The sequence below is a fragment of the Trachemys scripta genome, chromosome 4 (genome assembly GCF_013100865.1).
Source record: "Trachemys scripta elegans isolate TJP31775 chromosome 4, CAS_Tse_1.0, whole genome shotgun sequence".
Lineage (NCBI taxonomy): Eukaryota > Metazoa > Chordata > Testudines > Emydidae > Trachemys > Trachemys scripta.
In genome coordinates, this window is record NC_048301.1 from 87,061,780 (window position 1) to 87,082,207 (window position 20,428).

A 20,428-nucleotide genomic window follows, 5' to 3' on the forward strand; every position below is an offset into this window, starting at 1 on the left:
AGTCAGTCCAAACAGCATTGATAGGCTCAAAAAAGAGTCCCTTCCCAATCTTCTTTTACTGATTCAGACCAGGGACTTGAATATGGATCTCAGCATCCAGCTAAGTGTCTTCACCACCAGGTATTGGCTCTTCTGGGGTGATGGACTGTCTATCTCTGGTTTTTCATGAGAAACTTTGAAAGGGTAAATGTTTGAAATTTTTTAAGGGAGGAGATAACCATTTACCACCCACTACTCTATGAGATCTACTCTACTCTACAAGATGATGAGGTTGATAAGTCCCATCTGATTCCCCCAGAACCATTTTAACAGTATGCTGAATTGGTGGCGTTGTTGGGCCAAGGATAGCAGTAAGATAAAATAGGATGTCTATCCACTGCTATAATATTTCCCCAAATACAACCCCCAATACAACTACTCTGATAGCAGTAATAGCTCAAAATATCTCAGCTAAGGGATTTAAAGTCAGAAATCCTGCTAGGAAAATGTGTTCTGTCTGTTTTTGAATTGTAGATTATAGAGCAGGAATATTTATGTACAGACTCAATTCAGAAGCAGGCTCTGCACTTTATTCTCCTCTCGCTTGTGAACTTCCATGGCATTCAGTGGAATTACTCCTGATTTACACCAGTTAAATGGAGACCAGAATAGGGTCTTATTTAAACAAAGTTGTTAGACTCTTTCAAGTCATTTGTGCACATACCTACATACAGTCTTAGCTAATTTGACAATTAAATTAGCTAATTTTGAAATTATTGTATTTAATATTGTTGTTACTATTTTGATCCAATCTAGCAAAACAGAAAAAAATCTGAAAATGTCTGATATTTTGAAAACAGAACCATTATCCCCAAAAGCAATAAATTTGACATTTTAGAAAAGTAAAGCTTTCTAAATTCAGATTTTAATTTGAATATCAGCTAATTCTCTAACAAGATATTGTTTAAATGTGACAAGGTTAGATGCAAAACAATCATTTTGAAAGAAAAAAAATCATGCAAAGCAACATTATAAGTCTGTAAAATGACTTAAAACAAAACTGTAAATCTTTTTAGTTGTAATGTAATTTATTCTTAAATTCACTTTATTTTTTCAGTCCCCTTAATATGACACCTTGCAAGCTGCCATGCAAAGACAGTATAGTTAAAAACATACATTATTGTGCACTTCCAGTGTTATGTAGATAACATTTTCTCCCTATTATCTGTGTTTTAAAGGTTGTTTGCAGTGATGTTGTAGCCACACGAGTTGGTCCCAGGATATTAGAGAAACAAGGTGGGTAAGGTAATATCTTTTATTGGTTGATGGAAAAAAAGCAAGCTTTCAAGCTTAACTAGACCTGAAGAAGAGCTCTATATAAGCTCAAAAACTTGTCTCCTCCAACCACGGAAGTTGGTCCAATGAAAGATATTACCTCACCTATCTTGTCTGTCTTAAAGGTTAAGCGTTGAAATAATTAATATTCCTTCAAGAATTATAGAATAAAAGTAGCATTTCCTTTTAGATATGTGTGAGAAATATTGTCATGGACCCAACTATCTATCCTCAGGCAAAATGCTCTTTGGCTTCAGCACGGCAATTTTCAGTGAGTAAGAACTGCAGGATCATGTCCACTGATAAGAACTGCAGGATCATGTCTGCCAATATTTATAAATTGGAAGCGGTCTGTCAGCATAGTGGATGAAATTCAATCCTTTCCACAACATGCTAAGACTGGATAGGAATTCACCACCAAGTAACAGGCAAAGTGTGGGGCATCTCTGTAACTAATCCCTTTATACCAACTGTTCCGGCTCCCTGCAGTGGAATAGTGGCTCTGATCTCTTTTTGTCAGATTCACTGGGCTCTCTGGGCTATCCAGATCCCCTTTTTGTGAGCTGAATGATGTAGAGCTGGCATTGGAGAGGTGAGAGTCCCCTATATGCCAACTTCACAGCCATCTTCCTCTCAAACAGAGGATGTTCTACTTTTCCATTGTGTTCGGAGCCTTCTGCAACTTGATTGTCTTGGGATGTATTTTACTCAGAGTACTAGTACTGAGAAGCCTGATAAAACAAGGGGAAAGAAGTGAGGAGAGATAAAGACAGAAAGCATGTTAACTATGAAGGAGATTTGATGGAATTACTTTCTAATGTCCTTCTTGCTGCTTGCATGAGACACTCAGACCTGAAGTATTCTCAGGTCTTACTCTCACTCAGTGGTGCAAGATCAGGTCCGAAGTGTGTATTTAAAAAAATTAAAATCCGCATAAGATTTTATAATCCTTTCACTTGAAAACAAAATGAAATAGGTAGTAGTAAAAATTATTCCCCATCCACACATACACCATAGCAAACCACTGTCATGTCCTGATTGACAACCCCCCCCCGCCGCCCATTCCTGACCAGTACTCTGAAATAACCGAGGCAGAAACTACTACCAAAAATCTACAGTAGGTTTTACACCAGATCCAGTGCATAATGAGGTGGTGACTTCAGTGGATTTATACAGATTAACACAAGACGATGATCTTTCCCTTGCTGTTTTAATTAGTTCTGAGGAAATGTCCAGCAGAGTGAATATGATAAATGAGTTTTACATATATTTACATTTCATTATTTACATTCCTTATGTAAAGTCTCATTGTCAAATTAATCACTGGTATAAATGGGTACAACTCCTGTTAACTTCATTAAGAGTTGTACCTGCTTTCACCACGGCCTTAATTTTGTCCTTTGAGTGTATTAACAATAGGCTTTCACAATCCAATTGTCTGTAGTGATAAACCATTTTCAGTTCCTACTCTCACAGTTAAAACTTGTAAAGAGGACTGAGAGAGAAGGAAGATGAAAGGCATGTATTAAAACAAAGAAGATTGCTAACAGAAAGAACAATAATAAAATGTATACTCAAAATGATTTACCACCTGCTACATTGCCAATTACTTTAATATTAGTTTCTCTCCAGAGATATCGCATTGATTTAAAAAGTAATCAGCAACCAGTCGGAAAGTGTTCTGGAGTTAAACTGCAGGTGGGGGATAAAACAGAAAAAATAAACATCTTTATCTTGCTCCTAATGTATTTAAAGACCAACCTTTTATATCCATTGCTATAACTCATTTTCAACTTATTCTTTCTGATTTTGTCCCTACAAGCTTGTATATTTCATATTCCTCTTTAGCAATTTGTCAGTTTCCAATTTTTGTAGGATTCCTTTTTGATTTTCAGATCATTAAAGCACTCCTGATGGCATCTTATTATTCTTCCTATCTTTCCTTTGCATCAGAATCAGGGCCGGCTCTAACTTTTTTGCTGCCCCAGGCAAAAAAGAAGAGCGCCGCCCCGCCATAACACCCCCTCTCCCCCCCCAAGCGCCGGACCAGGCCGCTCAAACCCCCGAGCGCCGCGCTGCGCCGGGCTGCCAAATCCCCACCCTCCCTGAGCACCGCGTCGCCCTGCCCAAAGCCCCGAGTGCCGCGCCGGGCTGCCCAAACCCCCGCCCGCCCGAAGTGCCGCGCCGTCCAAACTCCCCGAGCACCGAGCCGGGCCGCCCAAACCCCCGATGTGCTGTGCAGGGCCGGGCTGCCGAAGACCCCGCCCCCCCTCCAGCGCCACGCCGCCAAAATACTCCCCGCACTGCCTGGCCGAAATGAAAAAACAAACAAACAAACAAAAAACCCTCTAGCGCCGCCCTGCCAAACAACAAAAACAACAACAAAAACACTGCGAACGCCCCCCGCCACCCAAACATTTGCCGCCCCTTCTAAGGTGCCACCCCAAGCACGTGCTTTGTCGGCTGGTGCCTGGAGCCGGCCCTGATCAAAATAGTTTGTAGTTGTGCATTTAATATTGTCTCTTGAGAAATTGACAGCTCTCCTGAACTCGTTTATCTCTTGGGATTTCTTCCCATGGGAAGTCCTCTGAGTTTGTCTTTTTTGAAGTCCATTGTTCTTATTCTGCTGCTCACACTCCTTCATTTCCTTAGAATCATGAAATCTATCATGTAAAAAGCAACAAAGAGTCCTGTGGCACCTTATAGACTAACAGACATATTGGAGCATAAGCTTTTGTGGGTGAATACCCACTTTGTCAGACTCATGAAATCTATCATAATCACTCTCACCCAAATTCCCTTTAACCTTCCGATCAGTGTAAAATGGCTGTACCCCTGATTACTTCCTCTGTCATCTAAAACAAAATATTTTCCCCAATACATTCCGAGAACTTATTGGAAATTTTGTGTTTTGCCATATTATTCTTCCAACAGATGTCTGGGTAATTAAAGTCCCCATTACTACCAGGTCTTGTGCTTTGGATATTTGTTATTTGTTCATCGTACAATGCTCAAGATCCTTGAGAAGATTTTGCAAATCAGTAAATTCAGCAAATTAGATGTAATTCTATAGTGTTGATTATGATTTGGGAAAAAATTGAAATCTATAAAGGCACAAAACAGACATGATATTTGTCATCTTCCCTTAGCAGGCCCTCACCAATCTATACCCTTGTTACCACACCCATCTTCCCTATTTAGGGTTGTCATCTTGGGAAGAAGGACATATGGCCTGCTGACACCATCCTTGGGCAGATGGTAGATCCATTCTCCACACTGGTGTCTTCAAGTGGGAGCCACCCATCATAGCCTCTGTGATGCCAATCCAGAATGGTCGTGGGGTGGGGGGCGTAAATTTTTCATTTACTCACTCTGGCAGAAAGCTGAAGAAAACCACCTCTGACTGCTGTTGGCTCCCAGAGTTACGGAATAGAGCCCTATCCTAAAGCCCCTTATGAATAGTTACTAGGTTACTCTAAGGGCTAAGTCCTTTGGAAAAGTAAGTTACAGTAACATTCTTCTGCCTGGCTCAGAAACAGTTCATAAAACTGAGTCACTTTCTCTAGGAAAATGAATCACAATGACTTCTGTTTATCTTACTGAGGCCATGGAGTAGGCTCAGCCAGTCTGATTCAGAAGAAATGCAAGGCGATGTCAGTCTTTCAACTACCACTATAATGCCATTTTGAAAAGGAAATTTGAAATGCACCTAAAATGAAGTTATCTCTCAATGACTGTGAGCAACAAGATAATGTAAAAAAAAATATGTTCTACTTTGAAGAACACTTTACTTGTGAAAACTTTCATACTAAAACACTGCATGTTTCTGGGAGCTCTGCAGACTCCAAAAATAGTAACACTGAGTGTGTTTAATTACATAATGAATATTTCATACAGTACTTCACGTAACATATGGCTTTTGAACTTTCTGTTATTATATTGCTTACTTGTTGCTTATAATTTATAATAAATGTAAAAAGGCTAGCACGTAGGGTGAAATCTTGACTCCATTGAAGTCAATGGCAAAACTCCTATTGACTTCATTGTGATCAGAATTTCACCCCAAGAATGGTACAAGAGTGTAAGGATAGATTTTTTTTTTTTAATCAATATATATAGTTCTGTGGAATAGTGTTCCAAAGGCAGTGGTGGAAGCCCTATCTTTTAAGACATTCATAATAAGACTATAAATATAAAACACTAGAAAACAGCAGTCTGCATGGTCAGTGGAATAGACTGGAAGATGTCTTTGATTATTCTCATCTCCATATCCCATTGCAACTGCAGTGCACATATTATCATGTACTATTCTTTACTTAGGACTCTAGATGATGCCATAGACTTTAGTGGGAGCAAAGTGCACACCTCTGAGAGCAAAAGTTGGCCCATAGGCATGTTTTCAGAAACCAGACTGCCACGTGGTACTCAACTGTTAATATATATTTATTTTATCACCCATTGCAGCCAGCTATTACGAGCAACGACATAATGTTTGTTAAAATTCACTGTCCATGGGATACGTTATGCAAATATGCAGAAAGAATGAACATCAGGATGCCTTTCAGGTATTGTAGTAACTATTTTATTTTTAATACTTAGATTTTTATGCTTTATATTTAACTGTTTTTACTCATTTATTAAGGTAACATGGAGTCCCCTCCTATTGTTCAAACTGAACAAAAAAAGCCTCCTGCTGCATTATAACTAAGTTCCTCTCTTCTGATCTCTTCAAAAACAATAATTTTTAAGGCCAATTTTGGGGGTAAAAACATGGTTGATGATAGAGGCCACTGTATCAAAAGCTTACTTTCTTAACAAATTCGCATATCCCTGAAGAACTTACTGCTCAAAGCACATCACACACATTTTGCAAGACCTTTTATGGAGGTCCTTTTCATGGTCTCAAAAGATCTGTGGTTTGTGGTTTTAGGCTTAGGAGCACAGAATCTTCTTCTGAATGATGGATCACAGCCAGAGCTTGACTGGAATTATATCCAAAGGCAAGGGAAGTTACAGAGTCAACTAATATTCGCTCTTTCAGAGATAAAACCCTGACATTCTGGAGAAAGCCAGAGCCTTTGTGTTCCTGGAATTCTCTTCACTTCCTGTTTCCAGATTGATGATCTTCAGTCTCCTTATTTATTTAGAGCTATACAAATGCTAAAAGGCAGTCTTGTCCATAAACTCTAAACACTTTTTAAATTAAAAATTACAACATAAATGTATTCTTGTAGTAAGTACAGAAATACAATTAAAAATAACCTATCTCCAGGAAACCAGTAGATGTAATATGCAATTCCCCCACCCCTTCAACAATTCCCCATGCTTATAATTTCCCATCATTTTTAAATGACTGTGGGGGGGCGGGAAAGATGACCCTTGTAGTGTGTGCTGAAACTCACTGGATCTGGGATACATCAGGCCAAGGTGGCAATCAAATTCCAAAGTGAGACTGCCTCACTGAGAATGCCCTTACAGCAGCTCCTTCTCACTTACATCAGTGGGGCTCTCGCTGGAGTGCCTCTGCTGATTTCAACTACGACAGTATGGCATGGGGAGAGAGAGATAATCCTTCATGTAAATAGGTCCTAAGCTTAGACTTCACCCAGAAACTCTCAGGCAGCCTGTCTGTCTTCAATTGAAAATAGGTTTGAGTACCCATCCCTACATTAAACCAGAGCATTATGAAATTTAAACTCTTTGACTGAATCATTTCCCAAATCCCTTTTCATAGTAAACAACTTGATTAATAATCATTTACCATGTGATTAAGGAAGATTTTTTGATATTGCCATATGTGCTTCTCTCTCACTTGAATGATTCATTGTTAACGGTTCAAATATTCATTTTTCTCTAAATTTCAGGACCCAAATGAACTCTTTCTTTCTTGCCATTTTAAACCACTAAACAAAATGGGCTTTTTATCAGCAGACAAGAGCAGTCTATGCTGGGGTAGCACAACTGTTTTGGATCTAGTGCAGAAGCATGAGGCCTCTACACAAATAGCTCTGGTCTCCAAATGATCCTCTGAGTTCCACAGGGCTGGGGGGTGGGTTCAGCAGTCTATTTTTGGGGAGCAACCCCATCGCTAACAATCAAGGAGAAACTCTGTGAGGGGATTCTCAGTTTTCCTCCTCTTGAGCAAGTTTTATCATATGGGAGGGACATCTGCCCTGGGATTCTAACTGAAGATTGGAATTCATTTAGACAGTTCACCAGTTATTTGTTGCTGTCTTAGCTTGTGATTGATGGGGAATATCACTGAATTTCCCAGTCAGCCGCTGCAAACCTTACACATGGATTCCATATTTGGCTTTTTAAGATGTTCTTCGGGGCTTAGAGGATGTGAATTTATTCCCGTTTCTAGTCTTGATGAATCTACAACTAGGTCTTGCACAAAGATAGGGATGTTCTGGATATTCTTTAATTTGTTGGTGAAACTTACAGCCAGCATCTCTAACAAATTGTTTCAGCTTTGTGCCAGATAACTGGTGTTTACTTCCAGCAAGATGGGGGAAAAGCTCTTGGTAAAAATATAATAAAATGGGCTCTTAGAGCTAGTCAGCTGCCTGTCTGTCTTGTCATGGGGGAGTGATGCAGCCTAGTGGTCTGATTAGAGGAGTGATTCTAATCCTGGTTCTGTTTATGACTCCTGCTGCTGCATTGTCAAAACTACATGAGCCTGTTTTAATTCTTTACTAAATTGTGGAAGCAAAATACCCAATTTGCTTGTGCAAGCTGAGGTTGTGTATGTTAATTCAGGTCCATGCATTTTTTTTTTTAAATCAAGACTTTATTAGGTGAGATTCTGACCTCACTGAAGTCAATTGTCTTAAATGTGAGCAAGATTTTCCTGTAAAAAAGAGGAGACGATATTTTTTCCTAGCTGACAGGAATGTTGAGATCTAATTGGCTAATGTCTTTGGAGCACTTTTAGGATGAGAAGTGCAAGTTTTCCAAGTTGTAATATTGCTAATTTAGGCTCAACACTCTGAAATATTTGAACAACCACCATCAAAAAAAAAGGAGGGGAGGGGTGGTTTTTGTTTTTAATTTGAGAGCAAAACTGAATAGTTGTCTGCTAGCTCTGACCTTGTCAGCAAGTGAGCCATCAACCAAAGGCAGAGGAGAATGAATCAGTAACAGGGAGTGATTAAAGCTCCCATTAGCAGTTCTGTAAACAACCCAGCCTTCTCATAACTGCTTATTTATTTCAATGAAAAACAAATTAATAAAAGAAGAGCATGGGAACTGATTAGTGTTTTATAGAAGGAATCATAGCTGGCATTCTACTCTGCCTTTGAAGTGTGATAACTAGAATGGGAATTATATACCGCACGCAATACAGCATAAAAATAAAACACTACGTGACTAGTCCTGCAGCTTGGATGCTAGTGAAATTCACTTTGACATAAAAAAAATAAAAGGGCAATATTTTGGGAGTCAGTGAGGTCATGTAATTTGGGCCTAATCCTGCATTTATGACTGACTTGAATGAGATTGCTAACATGCATAAAGTTACTCACAAGCATAAACGTATTTGTTGGATTAGGGCCATTAATTGTATATTTCACTTTAATCATTTTTTCCCATTTCCTAATACTGTTTTTTCTCCCATCTTGTTATTTTTAGAAAGACTTAAAGTACATTAATTATTTAGATATTTGATCTAGCTGATTTCCTTACTTTAGAGAGAAATGTATGAAATAAGGTCCAGTTCCTACAAATATTTATATACGCTAACAATTTTATTGGAGTCTAATTAGCAATTTTTCTAGGCAGGCATTCAAACCAACTTTTTAATCAAATTCTTAATCCACGCCCCCCCACCCCTCTCTCCTTTTGTTTCATGGCCATTGGTTCCTTGGCTATTACTTTGCTTTATTTCGTTCATGTTTCTTTCACTCCAGATATTTGAAAAGAAGATTCTAAAGAGCAAAGTTACACTGCTTACACACACAGAGTATACATATGTTAAATAGACTTTTTTTTTTAAGTGCATACTTGTACTGAGGTTTTACTTAACCATTTTCTAAGCAGTTATAACATATTCTATATTGTGTTGCTGAGGTAACTGCACGTCTCATCTCTTGGAGAGAGGTAGCCTTATTATACACCTGAATAATAAAGTTCTCTCCCAAAGGGGGTTCTTACTACCAGCAGATTCCTTCCCCTTCTCTCTGGCTTACCGAGAACTAAGGCTCTACCCGTTCCCTAATCCTAGTCACCCCACTCCCTTCCATCTGCATGGAAGAAGGAGTAGTGGTGCCACAGAGGCTGCTTTTCCCCACTGTGGTTGACCCATGATGCATCAAGCCTCATGTGTTACACCCCCTTACTCTCCTGCTCAGCGATGTAAGGGTGGGTCCCAGTCTTGCTCTTTAATAATACCTCTAGTAGGCATAGCCCCAAAGAGAATATTTTATCTGAATTCATGGCCTATCTCTAAACTCTGTCTTAAATACACATCTCCCATCAGAATAGGATGACCAGATGTCCTGATTTTATAGGAACAGTCCTGATTTTTGGGTCTTTTTCTTATATAGGCTCCTATTATTCTCCCACCCCGTCCCGATTTTTCACATTTGCTGTTGGGTCACACTACATCGGAAGTCCCATTGAAATCAACAGAATTACCCATGAAAGGGGGAAGTATTTGGTCCTAGACATAGCATAAATGTAGCTGAGAAGAAGCAAAATCATTTATATGTTTCCATCCCAAGGGACTATCCAAAGACCCAGAGCCTGTTCTCAGTGAAGTCAATGCAAAACTGCAAACTAACTCTACTGATAAAAAGTCATACTTCAGTGCATACTATGTATTACTACTACAGCAGGTGCGGGGGGGGGGGGGGGGGGGAAATTCGGCTGAAACATTTTTTTAATGGAAAAATGCAAATTCAGGTTGACTGAAAAGGGAAATTTATGTTGATTTCAGCCAATTACTTCAGTCTGAATGAATAAAGAAAACATTTTGTAAATGTTGAAATGTCTGAAATATTCTGGGTGGGAATATTTTTCCTAATCTCTCTCTTTGAAGTTGTTCCACTTCATTCAAAATACTTCAATGGTCACAGAGCTGGGTCAAACTAAATCTTTCATTCAACTCAAATTGAAATTTTCCCAACTTTTTCAACTTGCTGATAATTCTGAAAAATTTCAGTTTTAGTTCCACCTGAACCAAAAGGTTTCCCCCCCCTTAACCCTGGCCAAGGAACTACCAGTGAACCAAAACATCAGTTATTTGCCCAGCTCTTTTTCTGACGGTTGATCTTTGAGGCTCAGTATGGTATATAATGTAAAAAGAAAAGTGATACATGAATAGTTATCAATAAGGTTTTTTTAATACTTTGCAATAATTGTTGTCTTTGACATACATTTCAATATTTTCACATGATTACATTGGGATCATGAATTATTTATACTTATGTTTTTAATGGGATATGTCTGAATGTTCTATTAAAAAGAAACATGTTGCATGCTTAAAATATATGTATGAGGCAGCAGCTTTGCCATATAATATTGAAGCTCGAGCAAAGAGATGTTTATGCATGCACAACAAATATCTTCTGTAAAACAGAAATTGCAATATGTATAATGAGTAAATGACCTATGTCTGTAGCTCAGCTGGACTCCTTCTGAGTGGAACAGTTAAGGGTAATTAAAGGTAACAAAAGAAGTCATGTTTCTTAAATATAATATCAAAAAAAATTGTTAACTTCTGTGGTTTCTGTGCTCCCTTTGCAACTCTGTTTAGGAACATCACAAATCAGGCTGCCAAGTACCTAAGAATTATTCTAGGTTGTGAAGTTACCATCCGATGAGGATCTCATTTGTTTAACATCCAGAACTGAAATATTTTTTTTGTTTAGTGATATTCCTGTGAAAATACTTCTTGAAAATTGGCTAAAAACAGTTTAGCCATTTATTTTAAGTGCTGATACTCAAAAACGTTGCTTTACTCTTAATACACAGTAGCATAAAGGGTCTAGGCAACTTATACCCTTTGGTGACTAGTATGTACAAAGTAAGGCCATGATCTAGCAAATTGATCCATACAGGCACTATCCTGTGTCTTCAGTGGGTCTCTGCGCTGACATAAGTGTACACTCACCTACATGAGATTGCAGGATCAGGGCCTAAGTCACTTGCAAAATTGAAAGGTTTGAATTGAGAGAGATAAATTAAATGGAAAGAGGTAAATAGTGGTATCCCTCAGGGGTTTGTTCTGGGACCAGTCCTATTCAACATATTCATAAATGATCTGGAAAAGGGGTAAACAGTGAGGTGGCAACAGATGATACAAAATTACTAAAGATAGTTAAGACCAGGCAGACTGCGAAGAGCTACAAAAGGATCTCTCAAAACTGGGAGACTGGGCAACAAAATGGCAGATGAAATTTAATGTTGATAAATGCAAAGTAATGCACATTGAAAGTATAATCTCAACTATACATATAAAATGATGTAAATTAGCTGTTACCACTCAAGAAAGAGACCTCGGAGTCATTATAGATAGTTCTCTGAAAATATCCACTCGATGTGCAGCGGCAGTCAAAAAAGTGAACAGAATGCTGGGGATAATTAAGAAAAGGATAGATAACAGGACAGAAAATATCATGTTGCCTATATAAATCCATGGTACGCCCACATCTTGAATACTGTGTGCAGATGTGGTCGCGCCATCTCAAAAAAGATATATTGGCATTGGAAAAGGGTCAGAAAAGGGCAACAAAAATGATTAGGGATATGGAACGGCTTCCATTTGAGGAGAAATTAATAAGACTGGGACTTTTCAGCTTGGAAAAGAGACGGCTAAGGGGAGATATGATTGAGGTCTATAAAATCATGACTGGTGTAGATAAAGTAGATAAGAAAGTGTTGTTTACTACTTCTCATGAGACAAGAACCAGGGGGTCACCAAATGAAATTAATAGACATCAGGTTTAAAACAAATAAAAGGAAGTATTTCTTCACACAATGCACAGTTAACCTGTGGAACTCCTTTCCAGAGGATGTTGTGAAGGCCAAAACCATAACAGGTTTCAAAAAAGAACTAGATAAATTCATGGAGGATAGGTCCATCAATGGCTAATAGCCAGGATGGGCAGGAATGGTGTCCCTAGTCTCTGTTTGCCAGAAGCTGGGAATGAGCGACAGGGAATGGATCACTTGATAATTACCTGTTCTGTTCATTCCCTCTGGGGCACCTCGCACTGGCCACTGTCAGAAGACAGGATACTGCGCTAGCTGGACCTTTGATCTGACCCAGTAGAGCCATTCTTATGTTCTTTTGTAAAGGTTGCTTGATATAGAGGGAGGGGGCATGTAGAGCAGTAGTGGGAAGTGAAAAAAATATTTTGCCTCAAATCTGTATGTGTATTATGTTTGAAGAATAACTGTTCTCTGTGAAGATTTTATAGGAAATTACATGACTTTTTCCCTCAGAAGTTACTGTACCCAGTGAAAAGAAGAGAGAAGAGAACTGAAATATAAAAACAATTTGTTCCAGTTACTGCTTAATGAATCTTGGGTCCATATACTGCTCTTGATTTGCATGCAAAATGGTAATGGATGTCGATGAGAGTCACATGTACAGATTTAAGAGAGTGTATATAGCCTTTAATGCAGAACTAAAGCAACTGCTAATTTTGAAAATGAGTCCTGTAGAATTAATACAATTAAGAAGGGCCATATCTTAATAGTTTTTTGGACAAAACTTGTATTATCTTTATTGAGAATTCAGTGAATGAATCAGTAGTCGGACATGGCCCAGCCTATATAGATCAGTCGTATCAAAATTTAGATTCATTTTTCAAGAGTCATGATATGAACCATTTCAAATTCGAACAGACACACAGATCAGAATATCCTTAACAAATTACTGTATTTCAATTTAAAGATGTTTTTCACTCTTTAGCATGTAAATGTGCATGGTATGTGTTCTTATATAATGTGGGATTCCTTTTCAACTGTCTTTTACTTGATTGTTCTCCGATGACTTCTGCTATTCTTTCAGGAAAAAGTGTTATTACACTGACTGGAGGAGCAAAACCATGGGCAGGTTGGTGGGTGATGCATAGCTTCTAATCTTGCATATAGTCACCTGCTAAACATTAGCAGTTGTAAATTTATCCAAAGCAACTAAAACCATGAAATTTGATTCATGGAAACTCAAAAATGCATTAACACAAATAATGTCTTAAAATAGCCAGCTGTTACATGATGCAGTACAATACAGCTTTGCCAATTGTCACTCTGCAAATGAAATACTTCTCATACCAAAACAATGGTCTCATTTAGTCTATCAGCAGAGATTTAATATCAAAGACAACATTGCAGTGAGGCCTCCGGTTACTAAAATTTCATAAATTTCAGCCCACTTTACAAAATATACTTTTTACTAGCACATTATGTCTTTGTATTAATCAAAACCAAACTCCAGTTGTTGAACTAGGAACCTGAGCCCGCAAATATACACAAGGTTCACTTTATGCCTATGAGTAAAGGCCTAAATTTAAAAGTACACTTTGTGATGCAGTATCCTTGAGCTTTTGTTTCATATATTTGATGGCTAACAGTAATATTCAGTAAAGGATCTTTGACTCACTGTGTGAGTTAGCAAGGTTCTACTATATTTCTGACATATGCTCCATTCTCGCATTATGGGTTGTTAATTTTCCATAGAGAAGCACTCACTTGTAGAAACAGTAGCCTCAAGAGCTGGTAAAACCTATTGTTCTGTTCCAAAATTTAAGTACCAATTGGAACAAGCTTATCAGATTTCTAGACTAATTTCCATACCAAAAATGTGTGTCCTAATGCTTACGAGTAAGCTTGGAAGGATTAGATTTGCATCAGTAAATGTCGATAAACATCAATTTCTCACACACACACACACACACACACACCCAACAGAAATATTTCCATCGAGTATAATCAAAATTTGTAGAGAAACAAAGTAAGAAAAATGCAGCTTATGAAATTATTGAAATTTGATTTAAGGTTTTATTTGGTATGTTTTGATATGTGAGGTTGACAATTTATATTGTAACAGTTATAAAGCTCTAACTTTTTGAATCTCAACATTTACTATCATTAAAAACATTTTCTAATTCCCCATAATTTCCTAAAACTGTGAAAATTTAAATAGATAAATTTTAAAAGCTTAAAACCAATAACTTTGCACAAATGTGAAAATTTAAATTGATAAAATTCTAAAAAAAATGCTTAAAAATAGACATTGATATCCATCAAAATTATTTAAAAAAAATACAGGAATTCTGCTAAGCATATTTATGAACCAAATATCTACATTTGCTTGACAATTAATTATTAAACTATAGAGCCTCCAAGAGTGCAAATCCTGCCAGAGTTCACTATTTCCTGTGCAGTATTCAGTTACTATGTTGTTGGCTGTGCAAGACCACCAGTTAACCAAAAAAAAATCACAAAATATCACTGAATTGCAAAATTTGGTTTATAAATCCAGTTTCAATAATAATATTAGACGGAAATAATTTATAACATAAATTTACAACTGCTTTTCTCCTCTCCCCGTCATGCATGTGCTTGCTTCATTTTAGTGTACAATTCAAAGCAAACCACTTACATTTTTGTAATATTAAGGCAAATGTAACAGGGCTATGCCATAAAACAAACTTAGTTCGATACTGAATTCTTTTGGGGATTTCTGGGTGTAATAAAAACTTGGATATTAGGTGGATTTATGATCCTATTTAGTAACACAGGTATCTAGAATATGCAATTGAAATCAACCTAGTTTCTAAGAGTAGAGTAACAAACAATATTGCCATATTTGCATTCAGGAAGGAATTTTCCCCCAGGTCAAATTGGCAGAGATCCTGTTTTTTGTTTGTTTGCCTATTTCACAGCGTAGAGCAAGACAGTCACTTGCTGGTTTGAACTAGAGTAAATCATGCATTCTCTGTAACTCGAAGTCTTTAAATCAAGATTTGAGGACTTTAGTAAGTCACCCAGCAGTTATGGGTAAATTACAGGAGTGGGTGGGTAAGGTTCTGTGGCCTGCGATGTGCAGGAAGTCCTACTAGATTATCATGATGGTCCCGTCTGACCTTGAAGTCCATGAGAACTTTAACATCAGAGACAAATACACTTACATGTTTCATTTTTATATGAAGTTTGTTTTGTGAGAAATTAAAAAAAACAAGCGAGGGAAGTTAAATATTTTGCTGGTTTTTTTTATTCCAGCATTTTAAAAGAGCAAACACCTTTTTAAAAGAATTGCCTGTGAACTTTTACTGTTAAAAAGTTCAAATCTAAATAGAAAACTAATCCTAAAAATGCACACAACACAAAATTTGAAAAATAAATCACATTGTTATAATTTTTTCCAATATGTGTGCATCACTGTCCATATTACCATAATAAATCTGTAGAGTGACAAACTGTGACCTATGAACATAAACATAGGTCATAGGAATGACTGTTCTATTAAAATTTTGAAATTAACAGGTAGAGTGCACAAGAACTAGAATAAAGAACTACATTAAAATGAATATTTCTCATCACTCCTACTTCATTTTTAAATAAAAGATTATAGTTTATTAGACTGTTTTGCGTATTGGGGACAAATTCTAATCTCAGATGTATCTGCACAGGCAGGATTTGATTTTTAATACCCCTGGTGTCATATTTTAAAAATTCATGATGATATTCATGTATTAGGAGTAATTCTGTAGATGTTCCACACCTATTCAGTCCTGTGGGACTTGCTCATAAATAATCACTGCAGAATTGGACCTGTTGTTTAGGAAAGTTCTGTGCATGCGCACACTTCATTTTTGTCACCCTAAATTTACTTCAAAATTGGCATATTAAAGATACGCAAAATGGGTAATTTTACTTCACAGTCTTTATCCAGGATGAAATACTGATATTTCCTGCAGCAAAATGGCAACTCTTGGAGTAGAGCAATGGAAACAGGAGTGTGGGGTTTTTTGTTTTGTTTTGGTTTTTTTTTGTTTGTTTGTTTGTTTTTCATGGTGAAATAAGGCTCTCTCCTTGCAGAAACTGTCATTAATTCTAGCTTTAAAAAATGCATTTGCTAGTTAGTGAACCCCAATATTTTTCTACATCTCTCTGTAGTATGTGGCTTTAGGGCCTGATCCAGTTTTCATAGAAGTTAATTGGAGTCTTTCCATTGACTTCAGTGGGAGTTGGATTGTGGTTATGACACCAGATCTTAAGCTGGTGTAAACTGACATAATCCTATTGCATTTAATAGAACTATGCCCATTTACACCAGCTGAGGATCTAGTCCATAGTGTACAGATAGATAACCATCCTCGCTTAGGAATATGTATATTTGTAAGTAAAGAATGTAATAAATTAAGAGCTGTTACGGGGTCATGGAGTACAAGGACATCATGTTCTCCATGAATGGGACTTCCATTGAAGTCAATGGAATGCTTACAGGATCAGAGTTCTATTGTCTATGGGATCAAATATCTGTGTTTTTACCAGCTCATTTATTAAATCACTCGATTAAGTGAATATGTACCTGATCATGATGTCCTTGTACTGCCACTCATATCTCCACATTCTACAGGAACAGCAAGATCGTACTCTAAGGCTAAATAATTCATACTTTAAAAGTCTGCAAGTAAATACATTGCAGATAAAGAAAGCACATATCAGAAATTGTCTGAATTCTCCCAGACTTCAGACTAGATGACCTAAAAGATTTTTGTTTGTCTTTTGGCTCTGATTTTTCAGACAGACTAATTTTTTTTCTTTTTTCTTTTAAGACTCATATTGAGGAAAACACCAAAATAAATTCTACTATACACAGCAAAATGTTTACATAATATTTTAATTCTGGTTTAGCCACAAAATCTGGGCAATTATGAATTATAATAACATAGTTGCCATCTCTAATTGAATTTTTTACTAGAGCTGGGCAAAATTTTGCAGACGAATAGTTCATTTTCTGAAAAAAAAAAAATCAGTCTAGGGTCTATAGAAACTAATTGTGAATTCAAGTCCAATTTGGTGAATTGTTCTGGCTGAAGAAAATCATTGGAAATGTATGTTTCAACATTTTGAAAATGAAATGATTTAACTTTTTTGTTTCAAAATGATATTTCGTTTTGAAATTTAAGTAGAGGTATTAAAAGGGTAGGGTTAAAACACCTGAAAATGAAACCAAACATGGGAAAAGTTTCAAATGAATCTTTGAAATCAAATGAATCTGATTTGCCCCCTGAACAAAATCAATTATTTTCTCAGCTCTAGTTTTTACTTCTAAGTATTAGAAATTGAAGGATACATTCCAATCTTCCTTCATCAGAAGTTTGCAGAATTGAAAATGACCTAGCTTACATGTGAATTGCAGTAGCTGGGTATTCTGGTGCTTCGTGTACTTAAGTTAAATCCTTGATTTATTCCATTGTGTATGCGTATGGTAACATGCAGTTTTTTTATGTTCAACAACATCTGAATTTTGGAGTACTGAACCATTTATTGGTCATAATAGCTTTTCCTGGTTATGATATAGGTATGTATAGCTTTGTGATTTGTTTGGTTTATTTATTGCAATATCTAACTACAGAATAAACTATATATTTATCTGTTTATTTTTTGTTATGAGAGTTTCTCTACAAGCCCCATAAAAATTAACATATAAATGGAGACCTGGATTTTCTTTCAGAGCCTACTTACTTTGAATCTCTATATCATCCTTTGCAGGTCTAATGTTGATAAATACACTGTAGAGCCAGTTTTGAACAAAATAACTGCTGCTGTTGCCCTTTTCATAAATTTTAATCCTAACAGCTGGATACTGCAAACCCTTAGCCTGACTTGACTTAAAAGAAACTAATTGGGAGAGTAATCACTACCCACATGAGCAAGACTTTTTAAGGTCAACCCATAAGAGCCTTCATGCAACCCACATATCTACGAAACTCAGGTTAGACAATGACACTTGGTTGCCCAGCAAGTTTATAAGACACCATTAAGTGATCACAAATTATACAAAAAAGAATTAATGTAAAATTGCAGAAAAGGCAGTGTGAGTTAAATAGAATCTGATATCTCCTGTCCTCACATATGGTAATTGGCTAGTAGCAGGTAGCATGGGATGTCTCAGTACATACAATGTTATACTCTGAGAATGCAGACAACTCAGCTGATTCACCATTAAGAAAAAGCTTTTTCTTTCTATTTTGTAAGTGAATTTAACGCTAATGTAAGGTGTCTGACTGGTGTATTTGCAGATGTCATCCTGGAAATTGGAATAGTCTTTGTTCACAACACAGTTCAGCAGAAATACAGTTTGCCTACTAATGTGCCTTAGCCCTGATATAGAGAACTTCCTCTAGATGTAAAATAGTTCAGTCTGGAAATGCATCCTTTAACCTTCCATTGACAAGTGTGCTAATTGTGGTGCTAGTATGTTTCTACTGATGTGGACATTGGCCCTCACTCAGTTGCACAGCTATTAGGTTATAAAGACATTACCAGCTGAGACTGGATTCACACCATATAGATGTGGACAGTCCAGTCACAATCTAGTCTTCCAGGAAAAAAAGTCTTTTTTTTTTTTAATATACAGTGATGCTTATTAAATCTAGATGCCTAAAGTTAGGCATGTTACTTAGGTGTAATGGATATAGAAGTATATTAGAATTTATCTCCTAGTGACTACAAGGCTAATTAGTCCATTAATGTCAAGGAGAGCAATGAGAGTTTAGCTCCTCTGATACTCAAGCTGCTTATTTAGGTGCCTAATGTTAGGCACCAAAGTTGGACAATTTTGCTTGGAGACTTTATATAACTTGATCTATCAGTATATTGAAGAAACTTACTGTGAACAAACAGGAAAACTACCTGTGTGAAATCTATGAAAATAGAAGATGATGCTGATGTCAGGAACCTTTAATCTGGCCAGTGACAATTGCCTAATGCTGAAATTTCATGCCACTATTGAGTACGATAGTTGTAACAATGTAAAGAGAACTAAAAGGGCTGATAGTTCTAAGCCAAATCTTTCAGTCATGGGAGTATATATACTGACCAAGAACTGCGCGATTTTGGCACAGCATTGATACCTAAATAATATCAACAGTTGCAATAACATATATAGTTAAGGGTTTTTTCCCAAACCAGAATTATTCATTTTTTTTTTAAGGAATATGAGGATAAATGGAAAAGTTAGGATAACTCCTGAGATTTAGTCTGAAAGGTTTATGAACACACAATTCTGCAAAAGACCATAAAAGTGCAATTAAGTTGAAGATTTCCGATAGGAATCATACTAACTTAGGGAAGGGATCATTGTCATGACTAAGTGAAATCTATTCATAAATGAAGGATTTAACTTTTCTTGTTATGTCAGATAAAATGCAATGGTATTGCAGAGTAACATTTTATAGTCATTATAAGACAATTACTTTTACAACTGTTAGTGTTGCAACACTAGGTATTTTCAGTTGGAATGTAGCTGTGCACAGAATTTGGCCCATGGAATTTTCTTCCATTGTGACCTGTCTGATCTCTCCTTCCATCACAAAATCCTGACTTTACAAGAGTTATTCATTACAAGCTAAATTCTGCCACCTTTACTCACGTTGAGTCACAATTTAGTGAGTAGTCCCGTTGAATTCAGTTGGATTACTCAGGAACTAAGGTACTGCTCCATTTGTGCAACAGTGCGAGAATCCAGTCCTGTGATTTGGAGTTAAATGTACATTGACAGATTAGTCAGACTACTCTTTTATCACCTTCATGTCTTTACTGAAGTTTGAGAATCCATAACAAACTTATTTGTCTGAAACAGAGTAAGAAATTGAATGAAAACTCTGGGAAAGGACCTAAATTAAGAATAAAAATTAGAAACCAATGCAAAAATCTGATTTATTATCACAAACTGACAGCTTTTTATAAAAAGAAAAGTTTGATTCTTAGCTTTAAAAAGAATAAATCTGTCCATAAGACAGAAAAATGAAGAAACTCCAACCCTTACTTGGGCTGAGTAGTACTTCATTCTACAAGCAGTCAGTCCCATCCCACGGGTGAAACAACTTATGGAGTTAAGTACTAACCAGAATGAGTAAAAGTGGCAGAGCCG

The 20,428-nt window shown here is 36.8% G+C and overlaps 1 protein-coding gene across 1 annotated transcript in view; it reads left to right on the top strand.

Annotated features, from left to right (window-relative positions):
- The window catches only part of ANO3 (anoctamin 3), a 363,106-nt gene that overhangs the window by 266,718 nt on the left and 75,960 nt on the right, over nucleotides 1-20,428 (top strand). Inside the window, exons 6-7 of the mRNA XM_034768757.1 lie at nucleotides 5,779-5,879; nucleotides 13,334-13,378. Of these exons, the coding sequence (XP_034624648.1) occupies nucleotides 5,779-5,879; nucleotides 13,334-13,378 (146 nt within the window). The remainder of the gene's footprint in view (nucleotides 1-5,778; nucleotides 5,880-13,333; nucleotides 13,379-20,428) is intronic.